General features: G+C 43.3%; 1 protein-coding gene across 1 annotated transcript in view; it reads right to left on the reverse strand.

Annotated features, from left to right (window-relative positions):
* Positions 1-20,524, reverse strand: part of HSD17B12 (hydroxysteroid 17-beta dehydrogenase 12) — a 176,529-nt gene that overhangs the window by 100,352 nt on the left and 55,653 nt on the right. The window contains exons 2-3 of the mRNA XM_075545856.1: positions 18,845-18,891; positions 13,912-13,987 (exon numbers count right to left, since the gene is read on the reverse strand). Of these exons, the coding sequence (XP_075401971.1) occupies positions 13,912-13,987; positions 18,845-18,891 (123 nt within the window). The remainder of the gene's footprint in view (positions 1-13,911; positions 13,988-18,844; positions 18,892-20,524) is intronic.

Below are 20,524 nucleotides of genomic sequence, written 5' to 3' on the forward strand. Positions count from 1 at the left end.
TCTACTCCCTTAAACTGTTACTATCTTGGAAACCCACAGGGATGGGGGACTTATGAGTCAGCACTGACTCGATGGCAGTGACTGAGTTAGAATATTAGATGTGGTACTAGGTCATCTAAACTAGCTGATATGTAGCTATTTTCCAAATTAGCACACAGTCTACCCCCATCCACTTAATAAGTAATGGAGGATATGGAAACAATGGATAATGGCCCAGATAAACAGAACTTCACTTGATTGGGGGGAGAAAAAAAAGTTAAAGAGAAATCACCCTCTCAATAAAAGTTCCAAAGTACGTTCGCTGTACTGCAAAAGAAAGAAGCTTCTACATAAAGCTACTGAACTGTAGAAGTGTTTCAAAGACTATGCCTTCCTACAAGTCCTTTTAGAGCTGAAAGCTGTACCCCAAATTACAATTATCCACTTAGAACAACAACCAATAATTTACAAGTGGGAGAAGAAAGTGCAATCATCTACTTAAATGAGCCTCATTCAGAACACCTTGGTCCCACTTCTCCCCAGCCAAAAGGAAAAAAAAAGCTTTCCCCTCCCTCCTTACAGAAGCCACGGAACCATCAATAATCCAATTGAAAAGCCCGCTTGCTGTTTTAAAGAAGCCATGGGAACATGGGCAGATGTTTTAATTAAGAAGTCCAGCCAGTGTCTGGCCGCAGTGCGGTGCACGCCCACATCCTACTGCCAGCTGTGGAAACACCAACACATGCTCATTAGGCTGGGCCAAGTAATTGGTAGGTAGGCCACATTGCTAAAAAGATAACCACCCACAGTACAGATGTTGTTCTCCAACAGAGTCAAGGGACTGCTAGCAAACGCGAATGAAGTTGCAATCAGCGACCTTTGGTGAAAGTGTGTAGTTGGGGCAAAAGGCTCCCTCATTAGCCAAGGAGTCCCTGTGTGCCCAAAGCGGAACACAAGGGGGATTTCTGTGGCCTCTCTCTGTGCAAGATTGAGAATCCGGAGGGACGTCACAAACAACACTTGTGAGGAGAGCTCGCCCCCCTAAACTGTGCCAGGTTCTACACAAATGGATACCCAAGGATTGGGGGGGGGGGGCGTTCTTCTTTAAGGTCTATGTAGATCAAGGAAGCATAGAAATATACAAAAACAAAATCTCACTGCCACTGAGTTGATTGACTCACTGTGACCCTACAGGTTGCCCCTCTGGGTTTCAAAGACTTTACTGAAGCAGAAAGTCTCACCTTTTTCCTGAGGAGCAGCTGGTGGTTTCGAACTAATGACCTTACAGTTAGCCAGTTAGCAACCTAACATGTAACCCACTATGCTACTAGGGTTCCTTATGAAATATACAAAGGTAGCAATTATACTGACCAGGAAATTTATCATAGTTTAAAAGCATGAGTAAGTAACGAGGGGGATAGCTGCTTTGGGTCACCTGGAACGTAGACACCTGTCACACAGACAAACTCTCTCCTCCCAATCTTTGATGGAACCAGTACACAGAAAATCAGTAATGGTGCAGGGCTCTTGAACAACACTGTCAACCAACGTGCTCTTTGGAACTGACGAGTTCCTGTTCTGATTGGCTGAGGCTGTTGTTAGATTCCTGACTCATTGCAACACCACACCAGAAACACTGCTCAGCCCTGCACAGAAGTTAATAGAGACTAATAAATGCTTACTTAAATTCAAGACCCTTCAAGGATTACCAGAAAGTGGGGATGGGGGGGTGTCTGATAATTTCTACATGTATAGTAATAATTTATAACAATACCAAAATATTCCCAAGGAATTGGGAGATTGAAGAGGTCCCAAATGTCCAACTCTTCCAAGACACTAGTCTGCTCCATTTTTAGCCCCACTCCTACCTCGAGCATCTTCCTTCATGGCTCTGGGGTCCGTGAATGGCGGCAGTCTTGCACAGAAAAGTCACCCACATTTGAGGATATATCTCATGTGGTGGTGAGTGGCCCCCTTCAGTCAGGAGCCACCCCAAAAGGCAGGCAAGGGAAACCAGACAGGTGCTGAGTCCAGAAGACATGCTCCACCTAGCCATTGATCAGCTCACACTCCTACTTCTCCTGTGCCAACAGGAGGGCAGTGTAGGGAATCCTGGTCACCATCACTCCCACATGAATCCTATCAGTCTCTTCCCCAGTCACACCAGACCCACCTAGGGAAAGGCCCTTTGGTGGGAGTTACACGGTACAATAAAATTTCACCCAAATGTAATGACCTATTCTTCACACCAGACTGTATGTTCTTTATCCACAAATGACCTGGGGCCTCAGACGGGATGTTTCCAGTAGGCATTGGCCTCCTCCTAATTTTAATTAGCCAGGCTTGTCCTCCCCCCCCCCCCCAGGCCACACCAAAGGCAGCTCTTCTCTCTGCTGTAGCCTATCCTTCCTTACATCCATTACAAATGAACAGTAACCAAGATAAGCAGTAAAGAGTGGGGTCCCATTCACACCTGATACTTAGGTCAGATCTTAATCTCACCTTATTGCTGTAAGTAAGCAGAGAGTTCCCTCCAAAATGGAACTACGGCCACAGCCAAATGACATCCAAAGTTGTAATCTATCACCTAGGGATTATGGCTAGAAGGGAAGTATTAATTGAGTATAAACCAATGTGCTTTCAGAAAAATCCTTCTGCTAGCAATTACAGTGCGGCCAGTGGTCCTTCAAAACAGTGGACATTAGGCCAGCAACTCTTCTAAGAAAACTCACTAGTGAGACTTTGAAGACCCTTTTAATAATTGGTAAATCAGAATCAACGGTTCAATCATTTTCGTTTTAAAAATAGCTATCATGTCTTCTGACGTCAACACAGCATGAAATGCAATGCCACCGCAACATGTCACCCTTTGAACTCTGTTTCCTGCAGTTTTTACTGGCTGGATGCATTATCATCACTTCCACAAACTAAAGTTATGAGAATTGATGCTTTGGATGAACTTTGGACAATGCTGCAAATCATTTGAACTTAATTATTCTCCCTGCTTTCTGTGTAATACTTTCCAATGTCATCTCTCTGTCCAACTTTGTACCAATAATGATTATGTTGTTCTGTAATATCCACTTAAATATAATTTTTATGATCCTTAATTTACCTTAATGTCCTATACTGATAGCAGAGTGAGCTAATAACGAGGACATTTTGGTTATCTGGAAGATTTCTGAGATCGAAGTTCCTAAAGAAAACTCCAATGAGCATGATAAATTTAATGTGCTACCGCATTGTCTCATAACATGACCATCGAGCTATTCTATTTTTAGCCCACGCTGAAAGCCTCAACTTGTCACCCAGATTTATGTATTATGTAGTGTGTAAAAATACAGTAATGCTGGCAGAGAACACTGATGAAGCCATGTGATATAGAGAAATTGATCCTTGAAAATACAAGCTACTCCTAACAAGAAGGCGGTGAAGTGATTCTGTGCCCTCTTGGCAGCCTGGCCGGCAACGGCTCTAACCTTCCAAGCTCACACTCACTGCCTAAAAGTCTTTGATTTTGTGAGATTTTTGTGTTAGCTTTTGCATCCTCTTGAACCATTTTTAACCAAATTTCCTTAAATGTCTATGAATCGTTTCTCACAAATATGTTTTCAATAACTTTTACTCTAAAACAAGATTGGAATCACTTTTTTTAATTAAATCATTTTATTGGGGGCTTGTGCAACTCTTATCATAATCCACATATACATCCGTTGCGTCAAGCATATTTGTTGCCATCATCATTCTCAAAACATTTCCTTTCTACTTGAGTCCTTGGCATCAGCTCCTCATTTCCCCTCCCCCACTTCCCCTCCCTCATGAACCCTTGATCATTTATAAATTATTGTTAATTTGTCATATCTTTTTTTAAAAACATTTTATTAGGGGCTCATACAACTCTCATCACAATCCACGCATATACATACATCAATTGTATAAAGCACACCCGTACATTCTTTGCCCTAATCATTTTCAAGGCATTTGCTCTCCACTTAAGCCCTCTGCATCAGGTCCTCTTTTTTTCCCCTCCCTCCCCGCTCCCCCTCCCTATTTTGTCACACCTTACACTTGTCTTATGCTCACCTGTGACTTAAGCTCATAGGTGTAATGACTAAATCCCCTAGCAACTTTTTAATATTGCCTTTCCAAAGTCAGGCCTCAGATTAAGAATAATAAATCAGTTTGCTGAGATATATTTCAGACCCCAAAACTCTCTCTGGTGCCTTTTAGACAGCCATCAGTAAACACTATAGAGGCTAAGAGGCTATTAGGAATCAGACATGTCGGATTGTCTCCCTCTCCTGCATTATCTCAAATCTCTGTGAGATCTATCCTGGTTATCAGGGATCCTGGGAAAAGTTGCTAAATCACCAAGAAGAGCTAAACTTCCTGGTCACTGATGTGCAGATAATCTGTAACTAATAGTGATTGTTTCCATATTTATATATAATTCAGGAGGGCTAGAAACCGTTTTGGAACCCTGCTCGATGACAGACACACTGTCGTCAAAGTGGTTGCGGAGACAATACGTTTTGGTGACAGTTTGCACAGACATTATATGGAAGGTCCTTGAGATCTGTCAGTGCCTGCCGTGTTCATAATAAGGATCTGAACTGATCATGAGCACCCACAGGATAACGACCAACTAAATCATATGAACTAGCACCACCTTCCCGACTGATGCTGTCCGAGCGCACTGTGGCGGCCATTATATGAACCCAGCTCACTGATGGTTTTGCTCTGCTTCACTGGCCCTAAACTTAACCCAACAGGACATCCTTCAGCAGCAATTGGTCTTTTTGCTACCTGTCAGTCTGTCCTATTGTGCCAGCTTGCTGTTTGCTAGGACGCTGGATGTTGAGTCAAGATACTTCAAGTATCAGCAGGCTCAACCCTGGTGGGCAGGTTTCAGCAGAGAAGCCTAGCTACCAATCGCCAAGGTTAACCAACAAAAATTACCTCAACAGAAGCTTCCATCTTCCTCTACTCTGACAATGTTGATTATCCCAACAAGTTAACCACGACCTCTTAGTCTTACTCACCGGTGAGGTTCCCGTATCCTTCAAGCTTGTCAAAGGGCCGACCGAGCTACAGGCTGCTGCTCAGACCCTGTGAACCTCCAGAGTAAGAGCTCCAAGAAAAGGCTGTTCCTGACTTGCTGAGGCCGCAGAGCATCAACTCATGGGCCAGGCAGGCTTCCTCCCCATGTAAGCCAGCAAAGGCCCAAGAGCAGGTACGTGACAGACTGCCCCCCAACAGAGTTGGTTGTTCCAGGGCTCATCTATTCCAAAATCAGCCTACTGCTGACCCCAAATCCACTGGAACAAAAATTAGGTGACCTGAATGGAACCAACTGAGGACATTTAGTAAGAGTTAAGACATCTTTTAAGCGTTTAGTGGTCTCAAGCCCTTTTCTTCCGTTTTAATCTTTCACTAACCCTCACTGTAGCTGGGGATACTTGTTGGGCAAACTGGAATAAAATGCTGCACATGCCTACAGACCCATCAGAATTCTGGAAGGAAATTATCTTTGGGAAGCCATAACGTAAAACTGTGGCTGATTTCATTTTCCAAGGATGGCCACAACTGTATCTCTCATCACACGTGTTCTTCTACTTCGTGACAGACCCGTCTCCCCTGGAATCTGGGCACGCTTGTAACTGCTTTACCACTAGACGAAGTCAGAAGTAATGCTGCCTGAGACAGGACACAAGGCCATGAAAAGGCACTCACATCTGCCTGTGGGCTTGGCAGATTCACGCTGGGAACGATAGCCACCACGCGAGCGAGGACCCCGACTACCCTGAGATGATCATGCTGAGTCCAGCCTCGCAGCACTGTGACTTGGGAGAGAAGCTATCTTGGATCTGCCAGGCCAGGCCGCCCCTCAGCTGAGCATCGTCTAGTGATTTTAGTCAATGTCAGAAAGAGGAAAAGGATCGTTCACTTGGGTCTAACCAACAGTCCCAACTCACAGAATTCATGAGCATCTAAAATAGTCATTTCACGTTAGTAAGTTTGGGGCTTGCTTTGCAGCAATAGTAACTGGAACATCAATGAATAAATCATGATGTCAATTTAAAGATGATAGACTCGTACACAGCAACACATACGGGATGACCTGAGAAACTAACAGAAAAATGGCTGCATACGATACAACACAGCTTCATGGTGGTCTTTCACTTTATGTGGCAATGCAATTATGTGCATGGGCTCAATAAGCACCTCTCCATATGAGGATAAATCAGATAAAACCCACTGGTGACCATGATTGTGCCACAAATGTGTCATTTAACAGTAAATCTGATTCAGTTAGGCATGATGAGCCCACTACTAAGGGACAAGGGCAGCACTGTCACATGTGGAATCAGTGCTCCAAAGGACACCCAAGAAACTATCCTGGCACCTGAGTAATTCCAGTCTCATATGCAGTACAGAATGCCATTCTCTGGGAAGACCAGGAACACTGGCAAATTTACAATAAGAAGCGCTATTGTAATACATACTGCAGGCAAATCCAGTAAAAGAAATGTGAAAGGTTCTTGGTAGTTAGTGCCCAGCCTGAGGATATGTGAAGTCTAAAGATTTTTTTTTTAAATGTGTTCTTGACATTATTAAAAGGAAAAAAAAAACAGTTGAAATTCAGCCATTCCTGACCCACGGTGGCCTCATGTGTAAGACAAGGACTGTGGACCAGCGAGATTTTCAATGACTGGTTCTTTGGAAGTGGGCCTTTCTTCCAAGACACATCTGGTTGGACACTACCCTCTACCTTTCTGGTGAGCAGCAGAGCCTGTTAATGGTTTACACGACTCAGGGATTTCACCATACATGTGATATTTCAAAATTTGGTGTCAGGAGTGGGATGGCACAAAACTGACCCTCCAAGATAGAGAGGACAGGATTTTCTATTGGTTGGCGTCCCTAGGTTAGAACATGCTGCTTAGCTCTCTTCTAATGAGCGACAGGATGCTAGTGAGCCATTGGTCAGGGGCAACACGAATAACCAACCTGTGGCTCGTTGCAAAGAAATACCTATAGAAGAAGAAGTGAGAGGGGACCAAGCGACTGCTGCACTCGAAGTGACGATTCAAAGACTAGGATCTAGATGGCTTCGCCCAAGGGCACTGGAACACTTACAGAAAGAAAATGGAGAGCTCAGGTCTTTAAACTTCCAACTGACACTTACAATCTGACCCTACAGAACTTCTATGGAGCCTAAAGTTAACTTTCATTGCTTATAGCCACAGAGCTGACCTGAGCACGCGATTTCATCGGCAGTTGTAGAATTAGAATGTAGGCTGGATTCTTTTGTCTTGCCAAGTTCTCATGGATGAGCGTGAAAATGGAATGGGAAGGAGTGAGAGCTAGAGAGTGGGCATAAGTTGGAAGCAGAGCCTGCTCTCGTTATGGTTTCTGCTTTGAAAAATCAAGGAATAGCCATACCTTAACCGCTTAAACACTTTTTCTTACAAAAGGATAACTCTTCATTCAGGATTCAACTCAATGATATCAATGCAGAACTAGGGTTAGACCTCAACTTTCTCTGGAGAAGGCTTACAAAATCTGGTCCAGAAAGTAATCACTGACCCAGTTGTTGTTTTTTTAAATTTTATTGGGGACTCATAAAACTCACCATAATCCATACATAGATCCGTTGTGTCAAGCACATCTGCACATTGTGTGAATCACATTTGTACATCTGTTGCCATCATTATTCTCAAAACATTTGTTTACTACTTGAGCCCTTGGCATCAGCTTCTCATTTTTCCCCTCCCTCCCTGCTGCCCACTCCCTCATGAACCCTTGATAATTTATAAATTATTATTTTGTCATATCTTACACTGTCCTATGTCTTCCTTCCCTGTTGTCCGCCCCCCAGGGAGGAGGTTATATGTAGATCTTTGTAATCGGTTCCCACCCTTCTTCCACCCTCCCAGTATCGCCATTCTCAGCACTGGTCCTGAAAGGATCATCCATCTTGGATTCCCTGTGTTTCCAGTTCCTATCTGTACCAGTGTACATCCTCTGGTCTAGTCAGATTTGTAGGGTAGAATTAGGATCATGATAGAGGGGGGAGAGGAGACCCAGTTTTAAAAAAAAAAGGGAAAATGTTGCCAATTGGCACAGGTAGAAACCTGGTGAAAGTAAGTGGGTAAGGTTCATCCATACAGTGTTAGATTAAGGAAAACAGAACACCAAGAACCCTGGATGGGACCTTCATTTTTTTTAAGTTGTTTCCCAGGGGTTTAGGGTGTAATGGTGTAATGATTAGCTCAGACAGCTGGATGAGGCTCTAACGGCTAATTGAGTAAGCCGACTTGGACTCCATGCCAGCCCACATTTCATGAGACTCAGAGGACGGAATGCTCTGGCATAATGTAGAGAAAGGAATCCAAAGCCTTACAGAAAGGGAACTGTTAGGATAAAGTGATCACATCCAACCACGACACCCATCTTACGTCTCTCGGGTCCAGCTCGCCCTCCTGGTCCTTCCTTCTCCTGGAATAGGTAAGTTGATGAAAAGCCAGGTGGGCTCCATCTGAGCCGAGAACTCAGCGTAATATATGCACCTCTGTGACTTTCTTCAGCTTGGAGCCTGACGATACCATCACTTCTCCCGGGAGTGAAATTTACATTAAGCCCAGAAAAATCTTTTACAACATTTTCAATGAGAACGGAAAAAAGAAACCTTTAATATACTAAGAAGTCACTTCATGCCTTCCCCATCTGCTAGTTCTTGAGAATGTTTGACCAGGAACCCATCATTCCCCGAATCAAAGTTCTGCCCACCAGTCACAGGTCACGTCACATCACAAGTTTTCCACATATCACGAAGGCCTGCCTACCTTCTGACTCGGTAAGCAATCTTTGCACTGGCTGGAGCACTTGCTGAAGGAATGTCACAAGGTAGACCCTCCCTGGTTGCCATATAAGGGTGGATCCACATTATAGGTACAGAGGCATTTTGAAAAGGAACAATGCATTTAATCAAAGGATTCTATTTTATGACTGTGAAATCTTTTCTTCCGCCACTTGCCCCAGTTGTTGCTTTCCTTAGAGCCTATTTCGACACAGGGACATAGGAAACACTGTTAGCCCTTTAAGAGGTACTGCATATTCAACTACAAGCAGTGGAGGTCAAACCAGTAGAGGACTAAACGCCAGGCAGCATGTTTGTTCCCTGTGCTGACTCCTTCCAGTGAACTGCCTCAGGCTCCATACAGTAGGAGTCTAACGCAAATGAACACCTAGCAAAATTACAAAACCCTGTCTATCTGAGGCTACTGGGTGGCCTTGACATAGTCAAGGGCTTGAACGTTCAATGCTTAAATGCCAAAGAGCTATTGTGCAGTTAAAGGCCACATGCTCGCCTTTGTAAATCTCTTTGCTCTCAGCTGGATTAAAGAAAGGGGAGGTGGGAAAACACTTAACACACTGGAAATCTATAGATAAAAATCAGGTTTTTAAAAAAATCATTTTATTGGGGGAATCATACCACTCTTATCACAATTCATACATCCATCCAATGTGTCAAGCACATTTATACATCTGTTGCCATCATCATTCTCAAAACATTTGCTTTCTACTTGAGCCCTTGGTATCAGCTCCTCATTTTTCCCTCCTTCCCTGACAGACCCAATAATTTATAAATTATTTTTATTTTGTCATATCTTAAACTGTTCGATGTCTCCCTTCACCTATTTTTCTGTTGTCCGTCCCCAAGGAGGGGGTTATTTGTAGATCCTTGTAATTGGTTCCCCCTTTTTAACCAACCTTCCCTCCACCCTCCCAGTATTGCCACTCTCACCTCTGGTCCTGAAGGGTTCATCTGTCCTGGATTCCCTGTGTTTCCAGTTCCTATCTGTACCAGTGTATATCCTCTGGTCTAGCCAGATTTGTAGGATAGAATTGGGATCATGATAGTGGAGGGGAAGAAGCATGAAAGAATAAGAGGAAAGTTGTATGTTTCATCGTCACTACACACTGCACCGTGACTGGCTCACCCTCCTTCACACACACACACACACACACACACACCCCAACATTTCTGTAAGGGGATGTCCAGTTGCCTACAGATGGGCTTTGGTTCTTTGGGGCCACACTCCACTTCATTCACAATGATATGATATTTTTGTTCTTTGATGCCTGACACCTGATCCTATCAACCCTCATGATCACACAGCCGGTGTGATTCTTCCATGTGGGCTTTGAGCTAGAAGGCCGCTTGTTTACCTTCAAGCCTTTAAGACCCCAGATGCTGTATCTTTTGATAACCGGGCACCATCAGCTTTCGTCACATTTGCTTATGCACCCACCCGCTTTGTCTTCAGCGATCTTGTAAGGAAGGTGAGGACCATAGAATACCAGTTTAAAAGAACAAAGTGTTCTTGCATTGAGGGAGTACTTGAGTGGAGGCCCAATGTCCATCTGCTACCTTAATACTAAACCTATAAATATATGCACCTAGATCTATTTCCCCCTCATGACATATAAATGTATTTACATATGTACTGTTTGGCCATCTCCAACCTCTCATGTACATGCCTTTATTTAGACCTCTATAAATGTCCTTTGCCTATTTCTTTCCACTATTTCATTTTACTTTCCTCTTGTCCCACTATCATGCTCAGCCTTCACTTAGGTTTCAGCAATTTCTCTTGGTTACATTACCCTTGTTCAATCCCTATAAGGCCTCCTAGACCCTCCTCACCACCGATTTTGGATCACTTGTTGTTCCCTTGTCTCTGGGCTTGCTAACACCACTTTCTTTCCCTATCTTCCCCTCTCCCATGTCCCACCGGAACCGTCTGTCTGGTTGTTTACTCCTCCAGATTGTTCATCCAGCCTATCTTAGCAAGATAGACCTGCAGGGATAATAATATGTACAAAAATAAGACAGAGCAAAACAACAAAACCGATGACACAAAGAAGAAAAGCCTGTAAATAATTCAAGGTCTGTTTGTTGATCTTTAGGAGTGTTTTCTGGTAGAGTCTGATGGAGTGCCACGCCCTGGCCACAAAGTCTAGTTTTGGTATGCCCTCTTCCTTGCCTTGCTCCCCTTGCTGTTCTGTTGCATGCCCTTAGTGTTTTCCTCTGTGTGGTAGGGTCAGCTCGGACGCAATTCCCACCCTGTGTCTCCAGTGTTGTCCCCTGTAGGGCTATTGGTCAGTGAGGGATGTTGTGTCTCATAGTGGGGCCGGCCAAATGGTCTTCTCTGTGAATTGGCTGCTCCGAGCAGGGATATTGTCCTCAAGGCTTGGTGAGACAGGATGTGCTCCACTCTCTTCCTCCCCCTTCATTTGCTCCTGGTGTGCTCTGATCAAACATGTCCCTCTCCTGAACTGTAATTTCAGTGCTTTCCTCTGAAGCAAATTCTTCTGTGGTGAGGGGCGGCTGTCCACATAGTTGGGATTGGGGCTGGTCCCTCAGACCTCTCCATTAGTTCCCTGCTTCATGGCGGTAATCATATAAGCCTTTGTTAAACAACAATAACAAAATGCTAAGCTATGAGTTATCGGTCCATCCATCCTCCATCTTGGTTTAGACTCTTCGGAAAGTCATGTTTCTATCTCTCTAAGCCTTCCTCCGATGTATCCTGCACTCTCGGATTCACACCGTGTCAAAAGGGCAACTGAGGTGACCTCAAGTAACTCAAATCATGCTCCTTTTAAATGTTCTCCGAGCCTGGGGACCCAAAGAAGTCTGAAGGGGGAAGATCAGGGTTGTAAGGTGGATGGGTAAGGTTTCCAGAGAGATTCTTCCAGGACAGCTCCTGCTTCCCTGAGCAGGAGTGTGGTGGTGCTGGGAAAAGATTTCTGGTTTTGTCCTCAACGATGCAGTTTTACATTTTCTGCAGTCTTCTTCATAATAAGCGCTCATGACCCTCCTGTGTCCTTTGAGAAAATGCATCAAGATGATGATCCGCCCGCACCTTGAGATTTCATAAAAAGCATGGTCAGTACCTTCTGAGCTGCCTCTCTGCTTTGAACAGAACGGACTCAGCAGAGCCCCAGGACAGTGGTTCTCAACTTGTGGGTCTCGACCCCTTCGGGGGTTGAACGACCCTTGCACAGGGGTCACCCGACTCATAACAGTAGCAAAATTGCAGTGATGAAGTAGCAACAAACATAATGTTATGGTTGGGGGTCACTACCACATGAGTTTCTGTATGAAAGGGTCACCGCAGCATCGGGAAGGTTGAGAACCACTGCCCTAGGAAGCCACTGTGTTGACTGGACTCGGTTCTTGGAAGGCACTTACAGGATGAACATGTGTTTTATGAGACAACTTGTCAGCTGCCGTCCACTGATCGCAGAAGTAGGTTAAAACACGTTCTGATTAGAATCAACTTGTATGTGTACAAATTGGAGCGCTAGGAGCAACATTTTGGACTTACCCTCATTCAGTATCTCCTATCAACCCACTGCCATGCTGACTTTACAGGACAAAGCAAAACGGCCCCTCTGGGTTTTGGAGGCTGTAAATCCTTATGGGAGCAATCTGTCTCCTCTTTGTCCAGAGGAATGGCTAGCAGGGTCAAACTGTTGCCAGTGCAAGGCTGGGCCCCCTATACACCAGGATTTCATTCCTACATGCTAGAAAACAAACACATACACTTGATAATTGTTGGTAGTAGGTGGTAACAGTCTTCATAATACAAAGCCACCAATAAAAACAACAACAAAACCCAAAAACTCCTTTTGACCTAGAGGTACTGGGATTGTTTGTTCCAGACTGGAGAAAAGCCAATGAAAAGAAGGGGTAATCTGAAAAGATAAACATGCAATGTAATCATCTAAGTTTCATTCAAACGCTGTGTAAGCAACTTGTGCCCCCTTTGAGTGTGGATCTACCGATTATTTGAGGTTTTGGGTTTATCATCGTGTATCATTCTAATTGCAATTTCCCTTCCTTCAAAGTGCAGGGAGAACTTGACCACAAATCAAACTGCTGCAGTGTGAGCTTGTTTGCAACTTTTATCATGTCCTCTAAGACTGTATATGTCTGCTTCTCCGACTTGACAGCCAATTTCTCCTTTCTCGAAGCCTTCAACTTAATTGTTGTAGAACATTGCTCCTCCATTTTCCAGAATTATACGTAACAAATCTTCCCACCATAAGCAAGTTTCATACCAAATACAGCGGGAGTCCTAGTAAGGAAACAATCGGACTCGTGGGAGTGCACGTGCTCAAGAATCACACCGGCAGCACCGCGGGCGCCAGTCAGTGTTTCCCGAGTGAAGCGGAAGCACTCGATCTAGCTGGTCGGTCAACTACATAGACGTCAGCTACGAGCCTTGACCATAGTACACCAGCTACCCTGTCCCATGTGTACAAGCTACTTTGCATTTCCCTCTCATCACAAGTTAGACTGCTTTGTTTGCTATGGTTATGTGCATGAATTTCAACTCCGAGCGGCCCAAAGAACAATGTAGAATTAACTACTCCCTAAGGTTTCCAAGGGAGCAAGCTTTATGGGGGCACAAGGCCAGGACGTTTCTCTTTTGGTGTAGCTGGTGGATTTGAATCCACACAGAGCACTTCAACATCATGTCTCCAGGGTCTTGCCAGGCATTTTAAGACTATGGAAGTCAAAAGAGAGTGGACATTCAAGAACACGAAAACAAAACCACAGAATAGGAATTCTGAGGTTTGCAAAGTAAATGATAAACGAATCAAGAGCATTTGACGACCGATAATAACCGAAGCTGGTCACTACTAGACTTTTAAACCATGCCCACAGGACAAAATTCACTTTGCAAATTCGATGCTCCATCTTTAAAACATCCTCAAGACAGCATGAAAAGCAGCACTCAGCATTATAAGTCAACATCAGGGTTTCATATCGATTTAAACACATTCAGTTGCTCTGCACTCTTTTTAGAATCATACGATAGAGAGAGAAAGAGACGAGATGCGAGAACTTACGTATTTCACTGGAAACATGGTTCAGTTTATCCTGTGATCTGCTGATAAGCACAACTTTCATTCCTCGCTTGGCCAACTGAAACAAGAGAAGAGACATCAAACACTTCAACCCCCCGTGCAATGAGTCATTTCAAGGAAACACAACCATATGATCGTGCAAACTCATAAAACAAGTGAGCCCAGGTAGGAGTACTGAGTGTTCCAACTCGAGCACTTGACAAGCAGATCCCACCCTGGCTCGCACTTGAATGTCCGGGGGCTGTGGGAAGAGAGTTTGACTTTTCGTTTGGAACCTGTCTATATGATTTGCAAGATCTAGATCTGACCTATCACTTCTGTCACTTACAAGTTAGTTTTACGAAGTGTGGGTTTCAGTTCATGAACAAAGCCCAGAGGAACTGGCCAAGAAAACCACGGTTAAAATGTTAGGAATTCCTAAAAAATACAGCAATTAAAAACAATTTTTTAGGAGTTGTGGATGACTAAGATACAGTGAAGAAGTTAACTGAAGAAATTAGTAATTTCCAGAACACCATCTATGTATATATGTAGTATTGTACTGATACTATGTAAGCTGGAAAAGTCACAAGAGAGTGGTCCTTACCCCCAGAGATGCATAAATGCACGGGTAGAGACGAAAACATGACTATACCCCCGAGGTTTTCAGAAAACGACAGCCAAAGAGAATATAAATGAGGACTAGACTAGGTGTTTGAACGACAAGGTGCGCCCGGGTCAGTTCTGACTCAATGCAACCCTACTTCCAACAGAATGAACCACTGCCCGGCCCGCGCCATCCTCACAATTGTCCTCACACTTGAGCCCATTCTCGCAGCCGCTGGGTCAAGCCATTTTGCCAGGGCCTTCCTTTATTTTCGCTGCCCTCCACTGTTACCAACACGATGTCCTGCTTCAAGGACTGGTCTCTCCTGACAACATGTCCAAAGTACTAAGAAGTCTCACCATCCTTGCCTCTAAGGAGCATGCTGATTGTACGTCTTCCTAGACCAGGGGTTCTCAAACTTTTTAAACAGGGGGCCAGTTCACTGTCCCTCAGACTGGTTGGAGGGCCGCACTATCGTTTAAAAAAAAACTATGAACAAATTCCTATGCACACTGCACATATCTTATTTTGAAGTAAAATAACAAATGGGGCAAAAACACCCGGTAGGCCGGATAAATGTCCTCGGCCCGTGGGCCATAGTTTGAAGATGCCTGTCCTAGACAAAGGATTGGTAAACTAATGTTCTAGTCTTAGTTCCGGAAGTTAGCTTTACTACTTAATGAATGATATTGCAAGTAAGAGAAAATGTGGGAGAAAAAAATTTTTTAGTAAGACTGGTAATGATTTGCTAATCAATCTGCTAGAAAGCCACTAAAGAAGTGACTAGTCCGTGCTGATACATAATTTTTAAAATAACATGGGAGAAGGCTTGATAAAGACTCTTATTTATAGCCGAATACAATCTAATAAATGTAGCCTGAAAGACAGCTGTGTTAGGCCAGGTTGACCAGAGAAACAAATTCAGTGATACTCAAATATGTATTAAGAGAGAGAGTTTGGTCATTATAGACAAGAGTGGAGACACAGTGAGGGAATTGTGCCCAACTGACCCCACCACACTGGGGTGAAACCTAAGGTTGGGCAACAAAGCAGCAAAGGGAGCAAAGCAATTAGGTCCCCAGGGAGCACCAAAAATAAGACCTGGGGCCAGGGCGTAGCACCCCATCACACTTGACTGGAAAACACTCCTAAAGGTCAACAAACAGACCTGGGACTCCGTATAGGCTTTTCTTCTTTTTATTGTTGTTGTTTTGTTTTGTTTTGCTCTGTCTTGTTTTTGTGCTTATTATTCACTGCATCTCTGTCTAGATAAGATAGGCAGGATAAACAATCCAGAGGGGAAAATAACGGGACCAATGGTTCCTGGGAGACACTGGAGAGGAGGAGGTTGGGGAAATGAACAGGGATGTCAACCAACCCAGGGACAAGGGAATAACAAATGATCTAAAATCGATGGCGAGGTGGGTCTAGGTTGCCTGGTGGGGCTTGATCAAGGACAGTGTAGACCAGAGGAATTACTGAAACCCAAATGAAGGCCCAACATGATAGTGGGTCAGGAGGAAAGTAAAAAGAAACAGAAGAAAGAACTAAGAGGCAAAGGCCATTTATAGAGTTCTAAATACAGACATGTACATATGCAAATATATTTATGTATAACGATGGGGGAAATAGATCTATGTACATATATTTATATGTTAAGTATTAGGGTAGCAGATGGACATTGGGCCTCCACTCAAGTATTCCCTCAATGCAAGAACACTCTGTTCTAATAATCCAGCACTCTGTAATGCTCACCTTCCTCACATGATCACGGAAAACAAAGTGGGTTCATAAGGAAATGTGGAGAAGAAAGCGATGGTGTCCGGCTATCAAAAGATACAGCGTTTGGAGTCTATGTGGCCATCTAGCTGAGAAGCAACAAAGTCCACATGGAAGAAGCATACAGCCTGTGTGATCATGAGGTGTCAACGGGATCAGGTATCAGGCATCAAAGACACAGAACAAAAAAAGTATTCCAATGTGAAGGAGGGGGAGCACTGAGTGGAGACCCAAAGTCCCTCTGTAGGCAATTGGACATCCGCATAAGAGTCACAAGGAAAAGACAAGCCAGTCAGGGTGCAGTATAGCACCGATGAAACATACAACTTTCCTCTAGTTCTTTAATGTTTCCTCCCCTGACTATCATGACGTTGATTCTACCTTATAAATCTGGCTAGTCCAGAGCATGTACACTGCTACAGATATGAGCTGGAAACACGGGGAATCCAGGACATAGAACCCCCTCAGGACCAATAATGAGAATAGCGATATCAAGGTAAAGGGAAGGTGGGGGGGAGAAAGGAGAAACTGATCACAATGATCTACATATATCCCCTTCCTAGGAGGGTAGACAACAGAAAAATGGGTGAAGGGAGACAGTGGTCAGTGTACGACATGTGCAGGGGGGGGATTATAAATTATCAAGGGTTCATCAAGGAGAGGAGGAGAGAGAGGGAAAAAATGAGGAGCTGATACCAAAGGTTCAAGTAGAAACAAGATGTTTTTAAAATGATGGCAACAAATGTACAAATGTGCTTGACACATGGATGGATATATGGATTTGATACGAGCTGTAAGAGCCTCCAATAAAATGATTCAATTTAAAAAGGAGGTAATTATATACCAATAAAACATTCCAGCACAGTCCAAATCACGTCCATAAGTCCAATACTTGTCCATGAGTCCAATACTAGCCCCTAAGTCCCTCTTCAGACTCCTGCAGCCACATGCAATGATGCAGAATCACAGGCCGGTGGCTGAAGTCTTGTGGATCCAGTGGCAGTGGAAGCATGACCGGGCTCCCAACATGGCTCTTCAAAAGGACCATGAAAGTGGAGATAGGAGGGGGAGGTTCCCAGAATGCCTCTTTTGAGAAGGCCACTCCCATAAGGAGGTACCATCAGGCTGTGACATGATTGACAGGCTAGCCTCCATGCCTACAGTCTATCCATCGAGTTAACATGAAATTGTGTAAGTACCACAATAGCATTAGTCAATCTCCATTTCTCAGTGTCATAAGTTAAATTAGGCAACAATTGTCCATGGGTATTATAATAGTTTAATGAAATATTGTCAGGAAACAGAAGATTCATGCAGTCTGAAAGTATCATCCCACGATTTCTTATGAAAACAAAGGGGAAAAGGTACTACACCTTTAAAATGGACAGTTATGGTGCATAATATCTTAATAAAGTATTAATCTTAACATCACAATAATGGAGCAAGTTGGCTTCTTTTGTTTCTTGGTGTTACAAAATCTTTAATCTAAATTGAATCATGCGAAAACAATTACACAAGTCCAAAGAAAGAAACTTCCTGTAGAGCAGGTCTGTATTTTCCAAAATCTCACTGTCATAAAAGGGTGTGTGGTGGTTGGGGGCGGGAGCAAGGAGTGTGAGTGAGGAGGCTAGGTAACTAAATGAATCTAAAGATATGACACTCCTAGGACATGTACACTTCTTTAAATACTGCAACAACGAAGTCTTAAAAGGCATCACTGAGGCCCCTTGAGAAATCTGTATATTGGCTGTATGTTAGCATTACACATTCGTATTCTAAACCAGTTGCCAGGGTGTTGGTTCTGACTCATGGCCACCTCCTGTGTGCCAGAGCAGAAGCGTGTACCGCAGGGTTTGCAATGGCTGCCTTTTCAAAAGCAGTCCTTTCTTCTGAGGCACCTCTGGGTAGCCGCAAACCAGCCAGGCAGAACAACTGCCCACACTACCCTGTGAAGTGACCTAGGTGGGACCCTTGCATTAGGGTTAGCAGAGTGAATGCTCTTGGTTTTAGAAGATCCCTGTTTGCACAGGGGTGAACTGTCATGTCTGTTACTCACTCACCAACATTCCACTGACATAGGGGTGGTAATATTTAAAAGTGGAAGGTAAACACCTGGGGAATCCCGCTGAAGGGCAACCAGGTGGGCTTTACATTCATCTTGCAACTCTGCTGTAGTTTCGGCACTTGTCAGAGTAGAAAGCTGGGAAAACAAAGGGTTCAAGCTACTCTGGAAACCTAGCCACTGTATCACGAGAGTTCTAGCTTTTGGAAATTAATTCAAAACAATTTTAGAACTGAGGACTATCTGCAGTTGCCCAGAATAAATAAACTTACACTAGTCTTCACAATTCCAATATACTAAGATAGAAAGATTTACACTTCATTTGCACTGAAATATGTTTTTAAAATCTGGTATTTTTGACACGGTAAAAGATCTACCATACTATAGAACATTAAATTTGTAGTTTTCACTGAAGGAAAAAAAAAAAGCTACTGTAAGCGTTTCATTCCATTTATATACCCAGAACAAAGATCTCAAAAATTACCTACCTCTTCTGCATATGACTTTCCGATCCCATCAGTACCCCCTGTGACAACTGAGGGAAAAACAAACAAACAAAAAGGAACAGGTTAGTTGAAGATCCACATTGGAGCCATAATCACAGGACACTGTGACATTGTGAAGGATGCTACTCTGTAACACAGTGATAGAAACCTGAAGCGGTGTCAGGGGTTCACGCCTAAGGCTGAACACTCCAGAACTGCACAGGTGAAAAAGAGCGCACAACCAAGTGCTGGCAAGTGGAGCACCTGGAACTCTCAGACTTTGCTGCCACCACCACAAATTGACACAATCACTTAGAAAATATTGTAACAGCCTGTCTAAAATAAAACCTCTCTACCACTGGACCAACAAGTCCCAAGAAATATGAATGCATTATGTCCACAAAAAAAATGCGCTTGGAACGTGTTTGGCATAGTAGCCAAACATGCCAAAATGTCGATCTACAGGCATAGTAGTAATCTTAAGTATATTCATCCAGTAGAATACTGTGCAGCAATGAACAACAACAAACTACTGATCTACACAAAAATTGGATGAATCTCTAAGGCATTGTGCTGAGGACTGCTGGTTCCACTTAGGAAGTCCAAGAAAAGGGCCAACAAACCTGTGGGGGCAGACACCAGAACACTGGTTACCAGTGGATGGAGAGAGAGAGGACTGGAAAGGGGACCAGAGCCTTCTGGGATGCAGGTTAAAATGCTGGTTTTGGATGGCGGTTAAGTGTGTGTGTGTGTGTGTGTGTGTCACTTAGCTGTAGGGACAGTAGTTAAAAATTGATCAATGTGCACACTTACCAAATATTCTATGCCTTACACCTTAATAAAACATGTATTAAAAGTTAAGGATTAAGGATAAAAAATTAAGAAATTGAAGATCTAATGCCTCGATGGAAACATCTGGAAACTACAAAGGGCCAGGCAACAGGATATTTTATTTCTGGAATACTGGAATACTATTTGATATAAATTAAAAGTATAGTTGTATGTTATAAAATATTAGGGATGCGCCCCCCAAACTTCTCTAACTATGAGATTTTTCAATAAACTTACAGACATGAAAAAGAAATAACGGTAAAATGCCTTCTTTTTTATTTGTCCCCAAACCATTTATTTCACATTACACAAGCTAGCTCTTGGTTTCACTCTTCAGAGATGTGGCAAGCATGGCCACCTTTTCCCTAATCATACTTTTCCTAAGTGCACAGACTTTCATCATGTTCCTTGCTCAGCCTTCATATTTTCAGAAATCTTTAAAACTTTCTTTTTATTAGGAAAAGGTCTTTGGTATAAAAAACATTGTAAGAAACTCTCATAATCCTATAGCCCAGTTTCACAGGATCATCAAGCTGAGGTTAATCCACCTCATATTAGTCTCGAGTGAACTCCAAATATATCACTTCATTGATAAACAGTCCAGTATGTAGCCACTGTTACAAAGAGCCACAATATACTAGCACACTCCTGAAAACGTAAATAATGCCTCAATACCAAATAGCCAATCGTTAACATTAATTTCCTCAATTACTCTCTCACACACACATAAAGTATAGGTGTTATGCAATAGTTTTATTGGCATACAATTCACATATCATATAATTCAATAGTTCAATCACATCAAAAGGAGTTGTACAATCATCAACACAAACAGTTCTTGAACACCGTCGT

Source organism: Tenrec ecaudatus, chromosome 4 (genome assembly GCF_050624435.1).
Source record: "Tenrec ecaudatus isolate mTenEca1 chromosome 4, mTenEca1.hap1, whole genome shotgun sequence".
Classification (NCBI taxonomy): Eukaryota; Metazoa; Chordata; class Mammalia; order Afrosoricida; family Tenrecidae; genus Tenrec; species Tenrec ecaudatus.